This window comes from Vitis vinifera, chromosome 17 (assembly GCF_030704535.1).
Source record: "Vitis vinifera cultivar Pinot Noir 40024 chromosome 17, ASM3070453v1".
NCBI lineage: Eukaryota > Viridiplantae > Streptophyta > Magnoliopsida > Vitales > Vitaceae > Vitis > Vitis vinifera.
Genome location: NC_081821.1, coordinates 507581 through 523717, shown reverse-complemented (window position 1 = coordinate 523717; position 16137 = coordinate 507581). Strand labels below are relative to the sequence as shown.

The following is a 16137-nucleotide window of genomic DNA, read 5'->3' as shown; positions in this document are numbered from 1 at the left end:
TGGACTGCATAGGAATGACAATCCAATCCGTTGAAAGAGCTTTACTGAAAAAGGCAATTGGTCGACCTTCCTACATTAATACTGCTCCTATACAACCATCCAAGCCTATATTTCACCATAACTTGCTTACTAAAATCTCGCATAGCTACCATCTGGGCATCACCAGTAGTCTTCTTGAGAACATTAAATTCCTTCTCTGCCTCTTCAGTCCAATAATAGTTGTCTTTTTACTTTTTAGTAAGCTAATGACTTGTACAACTCATTTTCCATCCGCCATCTCTATTGGTCACAAAGCTAAATCATTGCTCTGATGCCAAATGTAATGGCCAGGAAGAAGAAACACTTTTCCAAAGCAGAAAATAGAGAAATTTTATTAAAGATTAATTGAATCCAAACCATTCTAGTTTTCCAGATAAGTCCCAGACAATAACTTCCTAAACTTGAGCAATAACATCCTAAAATTTAGGAAAAGAAATACCCAAAAATGCGGCTAGGGAATCTAAGAAAATAAAGAAGATATTCTTATTCCTTATTTAGATAAGGATTGTTACACTTGCCCACCCTCCACACTGCACATTGGTTGGTTGATTAGCTGTCTTGGATTGGAACCAATGGCAGTTTGCCTCCATAGATCTGTGGTAGTTGGCTCTCATCAATTTCTTCAAGTAGAGTTGATCTCAGCTTTGTCTTCTCCACAAGCACGATCTGCAAGGGCATGCAAATTTAATCAACCATAAAATGGTGATGCTTCAACTGTGCACATGGCCGGACAGGGACCGATGTACATGATGCTTCCACAGCAAACAAGCCAGAGAATAAGTTTAAAATCTTACCTTCTTCTTGGTATTTTTGTCGATAAATGGGTAAACAATTTTCCATATTGCCATAAATATGTAAGGTGCATGAATAATAAACAGCTTCCCAAGTCTTTCAGGGTAGTAGTCCTGCCATTCAACAGCAACTAATTTGGTTACTAAGGTGGCAATGGAAAATGTAGTGACACAGTCCAAACGGTTAATATAAATGATCATGTTGGGCTGTGGTAGAAGATGTAGTAGTTTCCATGTTCTCTTGACTGAACTAACATGGCTGACAGATCCTGATTGAGAGTTTTTTTGTCTGCTTCTTAAACAGAAAAAGGAAATTAAAGAATCACAATTTCAAAAGAATGGAGCAGAAATAGACCTGCAAAATGGATAGAGCTCCAAGGTATGCGCGCATATCACTATTTGAATATCCCCATCCTTCAAGATCTCCAATAACAACAAACTTCTCCTGTCCTGGTGGCATCCTGATGCATTATGGTTATATCAAATATTAATTAGTCAACTGCTATAACCTACTGTTTTCTCAGTTTCTGATTGTAGCCTCAGTACTGATATAATAAACTAGAAGGAAATAGGAAAAAAATCCAATGTAAAGAAAGAGACAACCACCTTGTGCATATTTTGTCGAAAGCATACACTAAAAAACCTGTAAATACAACGAGTTAATTACTTGTCTAAGCTGATTTCAATTTCAATATCTACTTGCATACCATTTAATTGAATTTTCGTCTGCAAGGCTAATTAAGAAAGCTGATGCAGAGCTTTGAGTACTGATCTGAGTATACATCTCTAGTCTGGACAGAGCTCAATTCATTTCTGAGAAGAATTGAACCCCAAACTGATAGGCTTTATATTCTGGTTTTAGCTTGAGCTATAAAAGATTTTGCAGTTATATAAAGACTAGGATGGTGAGAACATACGTTTGAACTCATCTAAACTCCCTTGGTATTGGAAATGTTTAGCACCAAGGACAACGCTTATGGGTCGGCCTTGTTTATCCAATCCTTGCAGAAACATCTTGTTCTGAGCCACTTCATTTCGGACCTGCGACAAAGAAATGGAACCATTTGGAACAAATGTTTGTCTCCATTTCAGGTACCTGAGGAAGAGGGCAGAAGCCTTCTCTACATCTAAATCACGAGCACGAAGGAACCTTCTAATCATCAGATCATCCGCTTTCTGCACACCAAAATTAGGCAGCATGCTTAATAGAAGTATGTATAGAGTCTCCTATCTCCAGCCCACTTTGGGGATGCTTCCTCCTTGTTTTGAAATGTAAACTTTAATGAAGGAACTTCATTAAATAGTCTCAGAAGGAGAGAAGAAAATCAGCATGTATAATGATGAGACGATGAAGAGGGATGAAATTAAGAAGGCAGTAGAAGTCATGGTACCTGGGAAGAAGGGTCCCGGGAAGAAGGATCCTGGGATTCAACATAGGTCCTCATGAGACTGACTTTAGTCTGTTCCATCTCATTGATTTTCATGCTACCTTCCCCATCTCTCGCTTCTTCTAACTTCTCATCAAAGCTCATGGCTCTTGTCCCTTTTTCTGTGTAGCAGCATCTGCAAAATATACTATGTAGTAAGAAATATATACAAGAAACAGAGCCCAGTATTGAAGTGCCATGGAAAAAACAGCACCGGCTACCAACTATATGAATCTATGAATTGATGTGGGGTGGTGAGGAGTTTAACTACATGGGGACATGGTTGGTCGGAGAGAGGACAGAAACAGCACCTAGCCATCACCTCCAAATTAAATGCCTCTCCCCTACAGCAGCACCATCAATACATTATTGAAGCTTTACTTGACCTGATCTCATACTTACATCTAATCTTTTATGATCTTCTATGAAATAAATAGCAGGAAAGAACAGTTCAACAAAATAACTTTCGACTCCCCGTCTCATTTTCTCAGTGAATAAAGGAGACTGCAACGAAAGGACATAAGAGCCAAAAGCGTATGCAAAATATGTAGGAAGTAGGCAGTTGAGGATCATTGAATATAGGACAAACAATTTTAATGGAAACCCAACCACTCGCATTAACTAGCAACAGAACAGGGAATGGTTATCAACTTTAAAAAAGAAGCCACGGTGGCGTCCCATAGTCATTCAATACTGGCAACCAACCCATAGAGACCAACATAAATTAATGTCCTGATCATAGCGTCACCAACTCTCATATGATTCTAGAGTATGGATTACTTTTATTCATTGTTTGAAAATTGATTTATCATAATTGAAAATGGGGGTGTAGTTGTGTAGAAGATGATAATATGAGATGGTCAATCAAACAAGTAAATTTAGAGGCTGAATCTGGATCCTCTCTTCCATGTTGATGATGTGAATGGTGAAGTGTAAGTTTGTATGATAAGAAAGTGGTGGCTATATGGACCCCTTGTCAGAGCCACAAATAGTTTGACCAATTTTCGTAGCCTGGCTTGAAATTGAGGGGAAGAAAAAAGAAAAAAAAACAAGGAAGTGGAAAGTGCGTGGTGGGCTGAGCATACAGCATGGTATTAGTTGGAATGTTGAGACAAAACCATAGGATGGACTCGTAGAAGAGAAGAAAAAGAGAATACAGACACAAAAAAGCAAAACCCAAGTCAAGTTTTTAAATTGTTCATCCATATCTATCTCAACCCAAGACTCAACAATCTAAAAGAGGAGGAAAATCCGACTGGCGAATCAAGTCCAAATATGGAGCTTTGTAGGTGGGTGTTTTGTGTGCTTTTATTGATTGCCTCTTCTTTGAGGGTTGGTGCTGAGCAGCTCCGTCGGGGTCAACGTACTGAGCGAATCTCCGGTTGGCTTTTTTCTTCTCCTCCTCCTTCCTCCTTAATGGGTTTTCTTTCCTCTTTGAATTCATTACTTCATCATATGGGTTTAATCATTCAAAGCTAGGGTTTTTCTTTAGTTGAGTGACGCATTTGAGGTTTTCCTTTTCTTCTGATTTCTGATACAGAGCCTGGGGTTTGGGACATCAATTGGATGTTTGTTTGGTGAATTTCGACTTTATCAGGTTCGTGGGAGTTGTTCTTTTCAAGAAAGCCAGCGAATTTTTGCTCATGAAAATTAGCATTGTTTTCCACAAATGTAATTTGAAGTGAATCTCGAAGCCTTTTTCTGAAGCTTGCATTTTATGAAACCTGCTTTCTAGATCCTGGTTTCTTTCCAAATTGTACCCATTACCAGGTGTTGCAAGACTGGTTCTAATATCTTATATTTGAGCAATTGTATCATACATTTGATGTTGCTCAGTCCTCTGCAATACAACACTAACATTTGAAAATTTACCCAATTGTCAATAGGATAAAAAAGACCCGACCATATACCTCTCTGATTCATTGACAATTCCAATTTCTTTCTTTTTGACGTTTCTTCTTAAATTGAAGTCTTGTGTCTTTTAACAACACTGGTCCTACAGCTCCTTGGGCTGACACCCTTAAATAATGGAATTGGATAAAAACTATCACTATATTTGTTGTAACTCATTAAGAAATAGATCATATCTTAAACTATTCTCAGGGTTATAGTGCTTAAAATTGATTCGTGTGTATTTTCTACTTGACTGTATGACTGTATGACTGTTTGATTGATTTTGTGGATGTTCTGCCCAGGAGAGTGATCATATTTTTAGATTTTTCATTAGGTTAGAGCTTTTATTGAATTGACTCAATGAAAATTCTGTCTGAGTCTAGATGATCATGTCATGACCAATGTTCACTAGACTTGGGTTGAATTAAGCTAATTTTGACAATTGGCCTTGTCATTTTCCATTGGGAAAACTTCTCAATTATTGTGATTCAACTAAGCTATACAGTTGGGGCTGCAATGCAGGAGCTAAAAATTGGATAGGCAATAATACCTCACATCCTGATGAATGATGGTAATGCAACTTGGTTCCCACTTCCCATTAGGCTGGTTTGACATCAAAATTAAATTGATTGGACTTGTAGTATCAACATTGGGATCAATATTTACCTGAGTTTTGACTTGAATTTTCTTGTGCTTTTGATAGGCCAGTTTTGATTTGATAACTCCCCATACATCTACCTAAGCTCAGTTGTTGGCATGGGGCTAATGAAGGTTTGATATACATCAGTTTTCCCAAAATAGATAAAAATAATAATAATAATAATAATTATCGTAATGTTAAATGTTTGAGAAATTTGAGCAAGGCTTGAAGGGAGGAGGAACAAGGGGTACAGAGAAAAATAGTGGGATGGAGGAGGTGCCTTGGTTTGAGCAAATAGCAGAATGCTCTCATAGGAGAGTCAAGAAAATTCACACATTAGATTTAAAAGTCTGATGAAGGAGTCTGAAGGTTTTATCCTCTAGCATGCATCCAATTAGCCTTGTACTGGGGCTGTTAAGGGTGCAAATTTACTGTGTGCTTGCTGTTGACGAAAAGTTCTTTAAAGAGTTTTAGGAAAATTCACACATTAGATTTAAAAGTCTGATGAAGGATTCTGAAGGTTTTATCCTCTAGTATGCACATAATTAGCCTTATAATGGGCCTGTTAGGGTGAAAATTTACTGTGTACTTGCTGTTGACCACTTAGAGAGGTTTTTTCTGTTTCATTAATTAAGGTTTTGAGTTGTTAGAGCCAGTTTTTTATTTTTATTTTTTCTTGCTTAAAGTATAGACTTATAAGATATTTGGGAGCTAAATCCTAGTTTCTTACTGTATTATATTCTGTATATCAGGATGTGATATTAAGAATTTCCACCCATGATCCTATGAAAGTTAAGTTACTGGGGAAGGTCTCATTAATTTTGGTTTTATTTTCTCTAGAATGTTGCTACTAGAAATCCTTCATGTCCTTTAAAAATCTGCTAGCAGCAAAATTTTCCTAACCTGTCAACTGAACTTAAAAAATTAGGATCTCTAACCACGCCTTGGGTTGCACCTCATGTAGGTAGCGCTGGTGACGTCTTGGAAGACAATCCAGTGGGAAGGTTGAAAGTTTTTGTTTATGAACTTCCAAGTAAATACAACAAGAAGATTCTGCAAAAGGACCCCAGATGCCTCACACATATGTTTGCAGCTGAGATTTTTATGCATCGATTCCTCTTATCTAGTCCTGTTAGAACCCTCAATCCTGAGGAAGCAGATTGGTTTTATACCCCTGTTTACACCACATGTGATCTGACTCCAAATGGCCTCCCTTTGCCTTTCAAATCACCGCGGATGATGAGAAGTGCAATACAGCTTATCTCTTCAAACTGGCCTTATTGGAATCGGACAGAAGGGGCTGATCACTTTTTTGTAGTGCCCCATGACTTTGGGGCGTGCTTCCATTACCAAGTAAGAAACTTCAATTTCTTTTGTCACCCAGTACTCCCCCACATTCATTCGTTTGGATAGTCTGCTTGAATGTGCTCTTGAACCAACTGGCCCAGATTTAGTTTTTCAGAGAGGCCTCTGGCTAGTGTCTTTTCTTCCTAAACTCATTATTCACTTTCACTGGGCCTCTGTTCATGTCCATTATAACAGGAAGAGAAAGCTATTGAAAGAGGAATTCTTCACTTGCTCCAGCGTGCCACCTTGGTTCAAACTTTTGGACAACGGAATCATGTTTGCTTGAAAGAAGGCTCAATCACAATCCCTCCATATGCTCCTCCACAGAAAATGCAGTCCCACTTGATCCCGCCAGACACTCCTAGGTCTATCTTTGTCTACTTCCGAGGATTGTTCTATGATGTAGGAAATGACCCAGAAGGTGGTTATTATGCAAGGTATTCCTCACAATTTTTATATGTTGACATTGGGGTGTTTAGACATCGAAGTGATATGAAATATTTTTAATGCATGTATAAATCCTTTCAATGGGAGAGAAGAAAACTAGTCCTGTTGTGAAAAAATTTGGACCCAACCAAGCATGCTGATAAGAGATGTTATGTCAGTTCTCAAATTTCTAAAAATTAGCCCCTCATAAAAATTAAATTTGGTCCTCCTCAAATGCCATGAGAAACAAATGCAATTTTCTTCAAGTAATATGGAAAGTAGGATAAATTGTTTTTTGTTCCTTAATTTGTCCAATGATCTTTAATATGAAATTTATGCCAAGATGTTTTTTAATCCAACTTTTTTTTTTTTTGGACATTTTTGCAGAGGCGCACGGGCAGCTGTGTGGGAGAATTTTAAAGACAATCCACTTTTTGACATCTCAACAGAGCACCCAATGACTTATTATGAGGACATGCAACGGGCTGTGTTTTGTTTGTGCCCCCTAGGATGGGCCCCATGGAGTCCAAGATTAGTTGAAGGAGTGATATTTGGGTGCATCCCTGTCATCATCGCAGATGACATTGTTTTACCCTTTGCTGATGCAATTCCGTGGGAAGAAATTGGGGTGTTTGTAGCTGAGGAAGATGTTCCCAACTTGGACACAATTCTCACATCAATCCCACCTGAGGTAATATTGAGGAAGCAGAGATTACTTGCCAACCCTTCAATGAAGCAGGCAATGTTGTTCCCACAACCTGCTCAACCAGGGGATGCTTTCCATCAAATTTTGAATGGACTTGCACGGAAGTTGCCACATGGCAGGAACATTTACCTGAAGCCAGGTGAGAAGATCTTAAACTGGACTGCAGGCCCAGTGGGTGACCTGAAACCTTGGTAGCAGCTGAAGCATCATATTGTTAAAAGTGATGACATGTTTTGCATTTTGACCCTTATAAATCTTACCTCCAAACTTACCATGGTTTGTTGCTGTAATCTAGATGGCGATTTTCATCTGTGTAAATCTTCATTTTGTCAAATTCTATTAAGATTATACACCCCTTTCTGCAGTTCCAGATTTGTGGGCTATTTTGTTGTAGTCTGCCATAGTTGGCCATGATTCTGAAAAGCTACAATGATGATTGTTCCATTGCTTCTCAGGTATTACCAGACCATAGGAGTAGAAACCAATTTTTTAAACAAAAGCACTTCTTACTGCATCACTGTAATTATAGTGTTTCAACTTGCATCTCATGTGCTGCGATAAGATCAGTAGCTTCTGCTAATACTGGACTTAACATGGTCCTGGCTCTGCTGGAAAGCTGGTATTTTGATTCGTATAAAAAAGGCTGTTTTGTTCCAACAGTGATCCCATTGTGATGACAGGCAATAACCCACCCGGTTTATGAACCCCTGCACCCATCAAAACACGCTTCTGCAGGGTGGGTGTGATAAAGGATTGTGTTAGCCCAGCTTATATAACAAATGGTTAGTGCCCACCCAACTTCACTCAATAATACAAACAAATGAATGATACTAATGTTACTCATGCTTAAAGATGACCAGCAATTGCTTGTCAGGACCGGCACTTTGGCTGCAGGATTGTAAAGATAGACCATATGGTAGGGAATTTATGGATACTTACACAAAGCAAATATTTCCCAAATTATCCAATTGTATCGAACAATTTGGGTGGACCTGCAGGGTACGATAAAGCTATAATCTAGTTTAAATAATAGAACTCAAAACAGAGTACGTACGACTAAGGAGGTGGATTAGTATAATGACCAACTTTAACCCTCTACTGGCATATTTAGACATGGGTCAAAATTCAGAAAAAGACTCAAATCCCAGAAATGGTCCAACTGTACAAAGACCAATCTAGAAGCTTTGTAAAAACAAAGATGGGGTTTTGAGAAACACAGGAGCGAAATTGTGTAAGAAGATAAGAGAAGACATAAAAAGTGGGTACATGGACAGGGCTTGTGTGGGGAGTATGAAAGCCACGCTTCCACACATTTCTAATACTAATACAATTTCACTGTATCCATATTCTACATCCACTTTCTTATCTACTCATCTCTTCTTCCCCTTCTCACAGACACAGTACGGAGAAGTAGGAAGAGAAAAAGGAGAGAGAATGGCCCTGCCTTCACCCACAAGGCTTGAGGCTACCAAGTCCTGTCCATTAGCCCCCACAGGCAATGTTGGCCTGCGACGTCCTATGGACCGTTTTGCTTTGAGATCCTCCTTCTTTTCTCCCTCTATTCACCTCTTGTTGCCCCCTAATCAACACCGTGCTCTCCCTTCTACTGCGCCTAAAATCTCCATGCGTGTGGCCTCCAAGCAAGCCTATATCTGCCGTGACTGCGGGTCTGTTTCTTCTTCCCTCTTGGTTGTTCAAGACCCAGAAGTTTAAACAACTCTTCTGCTGAATATTAATGCAATTCTATGGATGCAGATATATTTACAACGACAGAACTCCATTTGAGAAACTACCTGATGGATACTTCTGTCCAGGTAATCGCCATCATTCCATGAATTCGACCCCTTTTTCCCCCTTTTTCCCGGATGCTATTTTTCAGATATGTACATGTATGGTATTGACATATGACATCCATTTGAACCTGAATCTGACACTGCTGTTATTCCATGGGAGTCAAAACTGATTCTTTTCGTATCCATCCTTTTCTTTTGATTTTCGTTCCTCTTATATTTAGAATTTTATGGAATTTATGTCAGGGAATCTATCATTGTTTCAACTCTTCTATATTTGTAACTTCCCTTGTTGATTCTTTGAGCTAGTTCTAGTGGACCCAGAAAAAAATGATGAGACAGAGAGAGAGAGAGATTTCGTTTGTCAGGGCCATGTTCTCTCCTCTCAGGGGGTCTCCTCTCTAGCCGCCAAGACTTCCTAATTCATCAAGGCTTGCTCTATGTTTTGTGCCTAGCAGTTTGCTTGAAGGCCAAATTCCCAATTGAATTATTGTCGTCTAGGCTGTGCAATGCTAGTACTCCAGCTTAGATATGAGAGGGTTCTTGTCATATACATAAACAAACCGAGGTGATGCTGACTGGCAACATGCTCCAACCTTTTCTAACTCACAACCGTGTTTGTTAATACCTCAATTTATAGGCAAACTCAGCTCATTTCCCTTGCAACAAATGCACCATGCACCTTGAACCAAGACAAATAGGCAACATACAGTAGTGGGCAAGTTTTGAAACAAGCACAGCCCAAGAGAGACAAGCAAGCAACTGAATAATTAGGCATACGAGGGAAGTTTATTGGGATAGGTCCAGATTGTTCTCGTGTTCCACATAATATCAGTGCTGTCTTCCATAGGAACCATCTCTTGGTGAGTTCCAGTTGTTCCTCATGGTTTTATCAAGTAGAGTTTTGGGCAATTAGCAATTTTCATGAACTGTTTGCTGGAAAATGTGAAGAGAGAGTAAAGGATCTCCTCAACCTAGTTTGAGTTGCGGAGAAGGATAATGCAGTAGATGACCATTGTGTAAATTGCTTTGCAGTTTGTGGTGCTCCAAAGCGAAGATTTAGGCCATATCAGCCTGCTGTGGCAAAAAATGCTAATGACATGGATGTTCGGAAGGCACGGAAAACACAGATCCAGAAAGATGAAGCAATTGGGTAAGCCTAACTCTTGTCATCAAAGGAATGTAGCATGCAATGGTTTCTTCTGTCGAACGTTTTGTTTCATGAATTCAAACTTCTCACATGGTGTTTAATCTGGAACAGGCGAGCATTACCTATTGCTATTGTGGTTGGAATTGCAGCACTTGCTGGTTTATACTTTTACCTCAACAGCACTGTCTAGGTCGCATACAGGCAACTCTTATCCTGTGCTTATCCGGAGTACTTAACAGCCCATTCATGTGATTTCATTTTATTTGTATAACTTTTATCCACTTCAATCATACTATTGCCTCCATTTCCTGAGCAGAAATCTCTTTTTTTCCCATTTACAACAAGATCTCAAAGCTGAAATTTAAGCTTTCCATGATGAAAACTGAGGGAATGCAGATATTCATATAACCATGACAGCAATTATTTTTGGGAGAACTCATTAATGATTCATTTGATCACAAAAAGAGAAAGAAGAATTTCCTCCATCTCCATGAATCAATGTGTAAACTAAAGCCTTGTCTTAGTATACAGGTTCTAGGAATCACATATGGATATATGATGAACTGGAAATTCACAAGCTCCCAACCATCACTATACATTTTATTGCACTTCAGCTATTGAGTGCAATTTTACATTGCTAATTGTTCAATGCATCAAGTTCATTCGGAGGAAATAGAATAGACAAAAACACAATATGTAAGATCTAAGAATCATGAAAGTTGAAAATTTACATGTCATGGTTATAAAGTAGTGATCATTCTTGTAAAACAAATGAACCATCTATTCTTTTCTCCATGGGCAGAGGGGGGGCAAAATTTAAAGGAGAAAACATGTCATTGGAACTTGAGGCAGGTGCCGGCTTGAACTCGTAAGGACCCTCCTTCACTCCCCAAACCTGTGATGAATGAAATAAAACACTTACAGGAGGCTCTTGATTTATGCTGAAACAGAACATGATAATTAAATAAAATATCTAGCTAAGTGAAATCAAGTAAGGCTTTCAAACTTACTTGATTTCCTTCATCATCATAGCCCCTATCCCAGATATGAATCTCATTATTCTTCAAGACTGCAAGTTCTGAAGTACAGTAGGTTGCACCACTCTGTCACAAAAAAATCATGTATCACGATGCAAATAAAATTTTTTGACTAGGCATAACATGATTGTAATTCAATAGAATTTATAACTGCATATAAAAACCATATTGTTTCAACAGCCCACACCAGTTTTGGATGGCACATATGAAATAATAAAGGAAGAGTAAACAAAAAAAAGAAAAAAATTATAAATACCCATGAATTAGGGAATCCCCCTGATGGAGTTGAACCTTCATATAAACAGCGTTTGCCACGTTCACAGCGTTTGAGATATATGGTCGTCAAATGCTCTGCAATGTCCTGCACAAAATACATTGAAAAAATGCGGCAATATGAAATAGCATGCAAGTGCAGCAGAAGAAAAAATTGCAGCATGTAGATAATCCTTTAAAGCCAATTAGATGGATGATTTTAAAAAAATAAGTCAATTTTAGTTGGCAACTTGTGCGTCTGATCATATGGGCAGCAACATCACTACAAGATACAGGTCAAAATCAATAGCAATTTGCCATAATTAATTCAATACTATGTAGTCAAATCTTCCAACCAGACAAGAGGCCATTGGTTCCCTTAATGAAACATTTCCTAAGTAGTTGGTTGGGTACCAAATTTACCGGGCATGACTTGCATATAATCAGTCCTCAGCAGTTTGTCAGGTTCCAAATAAAATCTTGCCATGATAACATGAAAACGAAAGAGATGAGAAACCCCCATGTGATAAGTCCCATTTTATATATCATAGATAACAAAATCTCACTCGTTCTGATTAGTAAAGATCTAATTAGAGTTCCATTTAAAAAAAAAAAAAAAAAAAATCTCTATGTTTTTGTGGTTCCCAACTTTGGGTATGGTGGTTGACCTAAATTTATAGATTTTATTGGATTTTATTCATTTTACTCCTAAAATGATAATAAATCAGCTGATAATTTGATGCTTTAGACATTTGAATAACTTTTGAGAATTATGTGTGAAATGTGAAAAGCTCTGCATTCTGGGATTTTCCCCCCTTTCCAGACACATGAAAGTAGACAGTGAGGTGCCACTTCCCAAGCATTCTAGCTTTCCAACCATTCTGAAACAACGAAAAAGAAGATCACCAAAATCTGGATGTAACATACATCTTACATAATAAAGCCTATTGGGGACAACCCTCTTCATGCTTCTCAAATGAAAAGGCACTTCTTTCTCACATCTGATCATGCACAGATGCATACGCCCACATAAAAAGAAAAAAAAAAGGGGGAAAAAAGTAGAACTCTTGATAAACTTAACATGACTCTGTTCAAGCCTTAATGAAGTCCTATCCATCCCTTCTTAAAAGGCCAAAAAAAGATTCAACCAGAAACATCCCACTTGGGTTAATTCTCCACAACAATACATTCTTAGCATTTAGATTACTATACAGATTATAGCTTCTCAGAGAAAGCTAAAACTTCCCCCAAATCCCATACCTAGAAAAACTAGGGTTTTGACAGTCTCCTCACCCAAACAACATAATCATTCACCCAAACCTCATTATTAATTGCAGTGCCAAATCAGTTGTGAAATTCCCCCATAAAGGTCGAATTCCTATTCCAACTCTGCCCATCCAAAAATAATGTCCTATGTCCTAAAACTCTACCGCTTTCCTAAAACCACCTTGAAAAATTCATACTTTTTTGTAAACTCATCAACGATACTCATTGTAGCTTTCAACAACCCCACACCATACCTTCCACTCACCTCATTATACCAACACTATCATTTTCTGGCTGCTACTACTGCATTTCCCCAAAAAATTCCTCCCAAAGTTATTCTATAGAAAATTTTCAAGTTTTCACTTGTCCACCAAGACACCTTGAATCAACTTATTCCAACCTAGGATAATAAGCTCAGAGAAACCTAAAACTTGAAACGAGACAAACAGTATATTAGAAGACTGAATAGGTCATTTGATCAAAGTCAAGAATTTACCTTTAAGAATTGCCCCCTTTTTCCACCCACATAACCTCCTTTCTACACTCTATAATTAATCCTTGTGTCAATGTTTCTTTAAAAGAAAATCCTAACTCCATGGGAAGGTAAGAAGATGAAAAAGAACACAATATACAACATGAATTCATCATACAGTTCCAAAGTGAATCCTAATCCTTTTCCTTCATACTCACTGGGATGGATTTTAAAAGAACAAAGGATACTCATCTACTGCTGATAAATTGAGAAGAAAGAAGGTTGATCAAGTATCAGTAAAATAAAATCAAAGTACACAAATCAGTGGATTTTAGATATCTAAGGACTTGAATTTGTGATAGCCTATCTAATCATAAGCAGGCATTTCAAAGTGAGTGTGTTCATTAGCAATCAAAGAATTGAATTTCTTTTTCCTCGAAAGTTAGATCTATGACCATAGTTAAAATTGCCCACACAAGCAGAAAATACAGAAAATTTCATCATACACAATATGTTCAAAGATCAACATAAAATCCAAAGAATCCAATTATAAACATTTTGATAAACTAAAATCATAACTTCTATTAGAATGGATGTTTACCCCTATAACTTCCTCAGGAAGTGGGCGCTGGGCCTTGGAGCGATCACAGAAGTTCTTGTACTCCTCCACATCTCTAATGGCATATGAACTTAGCTGCCAGTTGAAAACAAGTTAGAACTATTATGATATTAGTTGGCTCCAAAGACAAGATATGAATCATTGCTGATTAAAAGGAAAGAAAAAGGAAATCTCAAACTAATTGGGCAAAGAACAAGAAAAAGGAGAAAGTAAAATAAATGCTTGCATGAAGGATAACGACTTATTACAATGTGAACACTTATGCTCAACCAAAGAGTGGAATAAAAAACAAAATTTACAGGAAAAGGAAAACTTAATTTTTCATGGTAAAAAATGGACCATAATTGCCCAACAATCAATCAATCATATTTCAAGGCTGGTGACAACACCACCAAGAAGTGACATTTTGGAATTTGGTTGTGCAAGGCTAATAGGTTGGATTTGCCTAGCATGAACAATAATCTACCCTGGAACTAAGGGAACAAGAAAAATCCAACTGGAACACAAGAATAGGGAAGCTCAAATTAAGGGAAATACATTCACACACTCTTTAACATAAAACCAAGATAGACTAGAATCCTACCTCAACATCACATTTCATCTCTTTTGGACAAGGCTTTACCATATAAAATCTCTGCAGCAGTGCAACCAGATAGCCATTAGAATTTAATTTAATGTTGTGAAAAAAAAAATTGGCATCCAAGCAAAAGTGCAACCAGATAGCCATTAGAATTAATTTAATGTTGTGAAAAAAAGAAAAAGAAAAAAAAGAATTGGCATCCAAGCAAAACACCCATTTTTTAGAAACCAAAACCTGAGATCTACAATACTTTAACAAACTAGCAAATCATAACAGCAGACACACCCATTTTTTAGTACTACTTTGAAAAGAAAGTTTACTCTAAATTGCACAAGATTTCCATGGAAGATCCATCTAGGTCGACTACAAGGAGAGTGAATAGAATTAAGGAAACAGATAAGAGAAAAAGAATACAGAGCAATCAGAGTGGGGATACATTGGCACAGAACACCATCTTGTTCATGTGTACAATGCCATTAATCGACAAAATTGTAACCAAAAGGCAGCAGGTTATAGAGAAGACCAGGTGCTTAGGATACCTGCCGAAAGGGCTTGGAAGGAGTTCTCCAAAATGCCTACCAAAAGAAAGAGGGTCATCAGCAATCCATCCTCATGGCAAGCAACAACTGAAAATAATAGTTGAGATTGCAGAGGCAGGCAATTAAACTAACCTGCTCAAAATATAAGACCCGGGAACCATCCACCAGCTCTGCTGCTGGGCACGTGACCATTCTGCACATATAAAGGAAGGACAGAAAGTTTTGAATTTTCAACCCAGAAGAAGATTGAAGCAAAAATGGAGGCTAAATAAATTGAATGGCGTCAGAAACGAAGGAGCTAAGGAGAATCACCAAGAAATACCTGAAATTGAAGTAGTTGTCAGGGTCTCTGGAAGCCTGCTCCATTGAGAACTAGAAAAGAGAACCCACAATAACAATAAGACGAAGAAGAAGATGATGGAACCGGGGAAAAACGACAAAAGAAAAGAAAAGTGGGGGGTGGGGGAACCTTTTCGCCGGAGAGGGAGTGGGAAACAAAGCGGGCATGATCCCAGCGAGTGGTAGACTTGGTGAGTCTCTTAAGGAGAATAGCCCCTCCTATCAACACCGCCGCCTTCACCAGAATTCCTCTTGCTCTGCCCCATCCGTTACCCTCCGACTCTGAGTCAGACCCCGTTCCCATCTCTCACTCTCTCCCTTTCAAACACTCCTTCGTTTTTTCTTCCTTAATTGCGGATACACCATCCACCACAAACCCAGTGGTTCTTCTGTGATAAAACCATCTACAAACTATTGTAGATGTTGAATCCTTGTCTGTCCAATTCCAGAAGAAAAATCAATGTGAGGCCACCCTTACTATGACTCAAATGGCTCTAGAGAATCCTGATTAAAAAGGGTAGGGTTCCCAATTTCAAATATTCAGCAGGTGTCACCCGTCTCTATTGTTGGCCACGTACAATGGAAACACCAAATGACCCAACTACCCCACAACACCCACTAGGCACCAGGCAAGGGACCATCATCATCCATGATCCATCCCGTGAACAGAATTCCATGTGTCTTTTTTTGTACTTGCCTTACTCTCTGGCGGGTTTTGGGGTTGGACTGGTGCTTTATGTTTGGAAGTTTTAAGGGCAAAATAGTGCTTTCGAGAAAAAAAACTAATGGAAATCCATCTCTTTCTAAAGGAAAAGTCTACAATA

At 38.3% G+C, this 16137-nt stretch overlaps 4 protein-coding genes across 8 annotated transcripts; 2 read left to right on the top strand and 2 right to left on the bottom strand.

The window, feature by feature from the left end:
- Nucleotides 1–343: 343 nt before the first annotated feature.
- Nucleotides 344–2822, bottom strand: LOC100247551 (random slug protein 5-like). Of its 4 annotated transcripts, none has more exons than XM_002284660.5 (7): nt 2569–2773; nt 2222–2393; nt 1748–2006; nt 1437–1473; nt 1186–1291; nt 834–944; nt 344–705 (listed from the first exon to the last, which is right to left on the bottom strand). In XM_002284660.5, the coding sequence occupies exons 1-7, from the start codon at nt 2574–2576 to the stop codon at nt 589–591; spliced, it is 810 nt and encodes a 269-aa protein (XP_002284696.2). In that variant the 5' UTR covers nt 2577–2773; the 3' UTR covers nt 344–588. The 4 variants fall into 4 exon arrangements, with proteins under 4 accessions (XP_002284696.2, XP_059590036.1, XP_059590037.1 ...); XM_059734053.1 differs by having other exon boundaries at nt 2660–2674; XM_059734054.1 differs by lacking the exon at nt 1437–1473 and having other exon boundaries at nt 2569–2822.
- A 267-nt stretch (nt 2823–3089) lies between these two features.
- Nucleotides 3090–7713, top strand: LOC100242415 (probable beta-1,4-xylosyltransferase IRX10L). Of its 2 annotated transcripts, XM_010665513.3 has the most exons (5): nt 3572–3638; nt 3798–3854; nt 5755–6143; nt 6333–6574; nt 6951–7713. In XM_010665513.3, exons 3-5 carry the CDS (start codon nt 5874–5876, stop codon nt 7462–7464), a joined length of 1026 nt encoding a protein of 341 aa, XP_010663815.1. In that variant the 5' UTR covers nt 3572–3638; nt 3798–3854; nt 5755–5873; the 3' UTR covers nt 7465–7713. The 2 variants fall into 2 exon arrangements, with proteins under 2 accessions (XP_002284685.1, XP_010663815.1); XM_002284649.4 differs by lacking the exon at nt 3798–3854 and having other exon boundaries at nt 3090–3638.
- Nucleotides 7714–8451: 738 nt separating this feature from the next.
- LOC100259528 (uncharacterized) lies at nt 8452–10528 on the top strand. Its single transcript, XM_002284663.4, has 4 exons — nt 8452–8936; nt 9025–9083; nt 10095–10212; nt 10321–10528. Exons 1-4 carry the CDS (start codon nt 8536–8538, stop codon nt 10397–10399), a joined length of 657 nt encoding a protein of 218 aa, XP_002284699.1. The 5' UTR covers nt 8452–8535; the 3' UTR covers nt 10400–10528.
- Nucleotides 10529–10741: 213 nt separating this feature from the next.
- Nucleotides 10742–15617, bottom strand: LOC100264699 (chromophore lyase CRL, chloroplastic). The gene is made up of 9 exons (XM_002284670.4): nt 15444–15617; nt 15297–15346; nt 15107–15167; nt 14975–15010; nt 14439–14489; nt 13838–13930; nt 11503–11607; nt 11220–11312; nt 10742–11104 (listed from the first exon to the last, which is right to left on the bottom strand). Exons 1-9 carry the CDS (start codon nt 15615–15617, stop codon nt 10964–10966), a joined length of 804 nt encoding a protein of 267 aa, XP_002284706.1. The 3' UTR covers nt 10742–10963.
- Nucleotides 15618–16137: the final 520 nt, after the last annotated feature.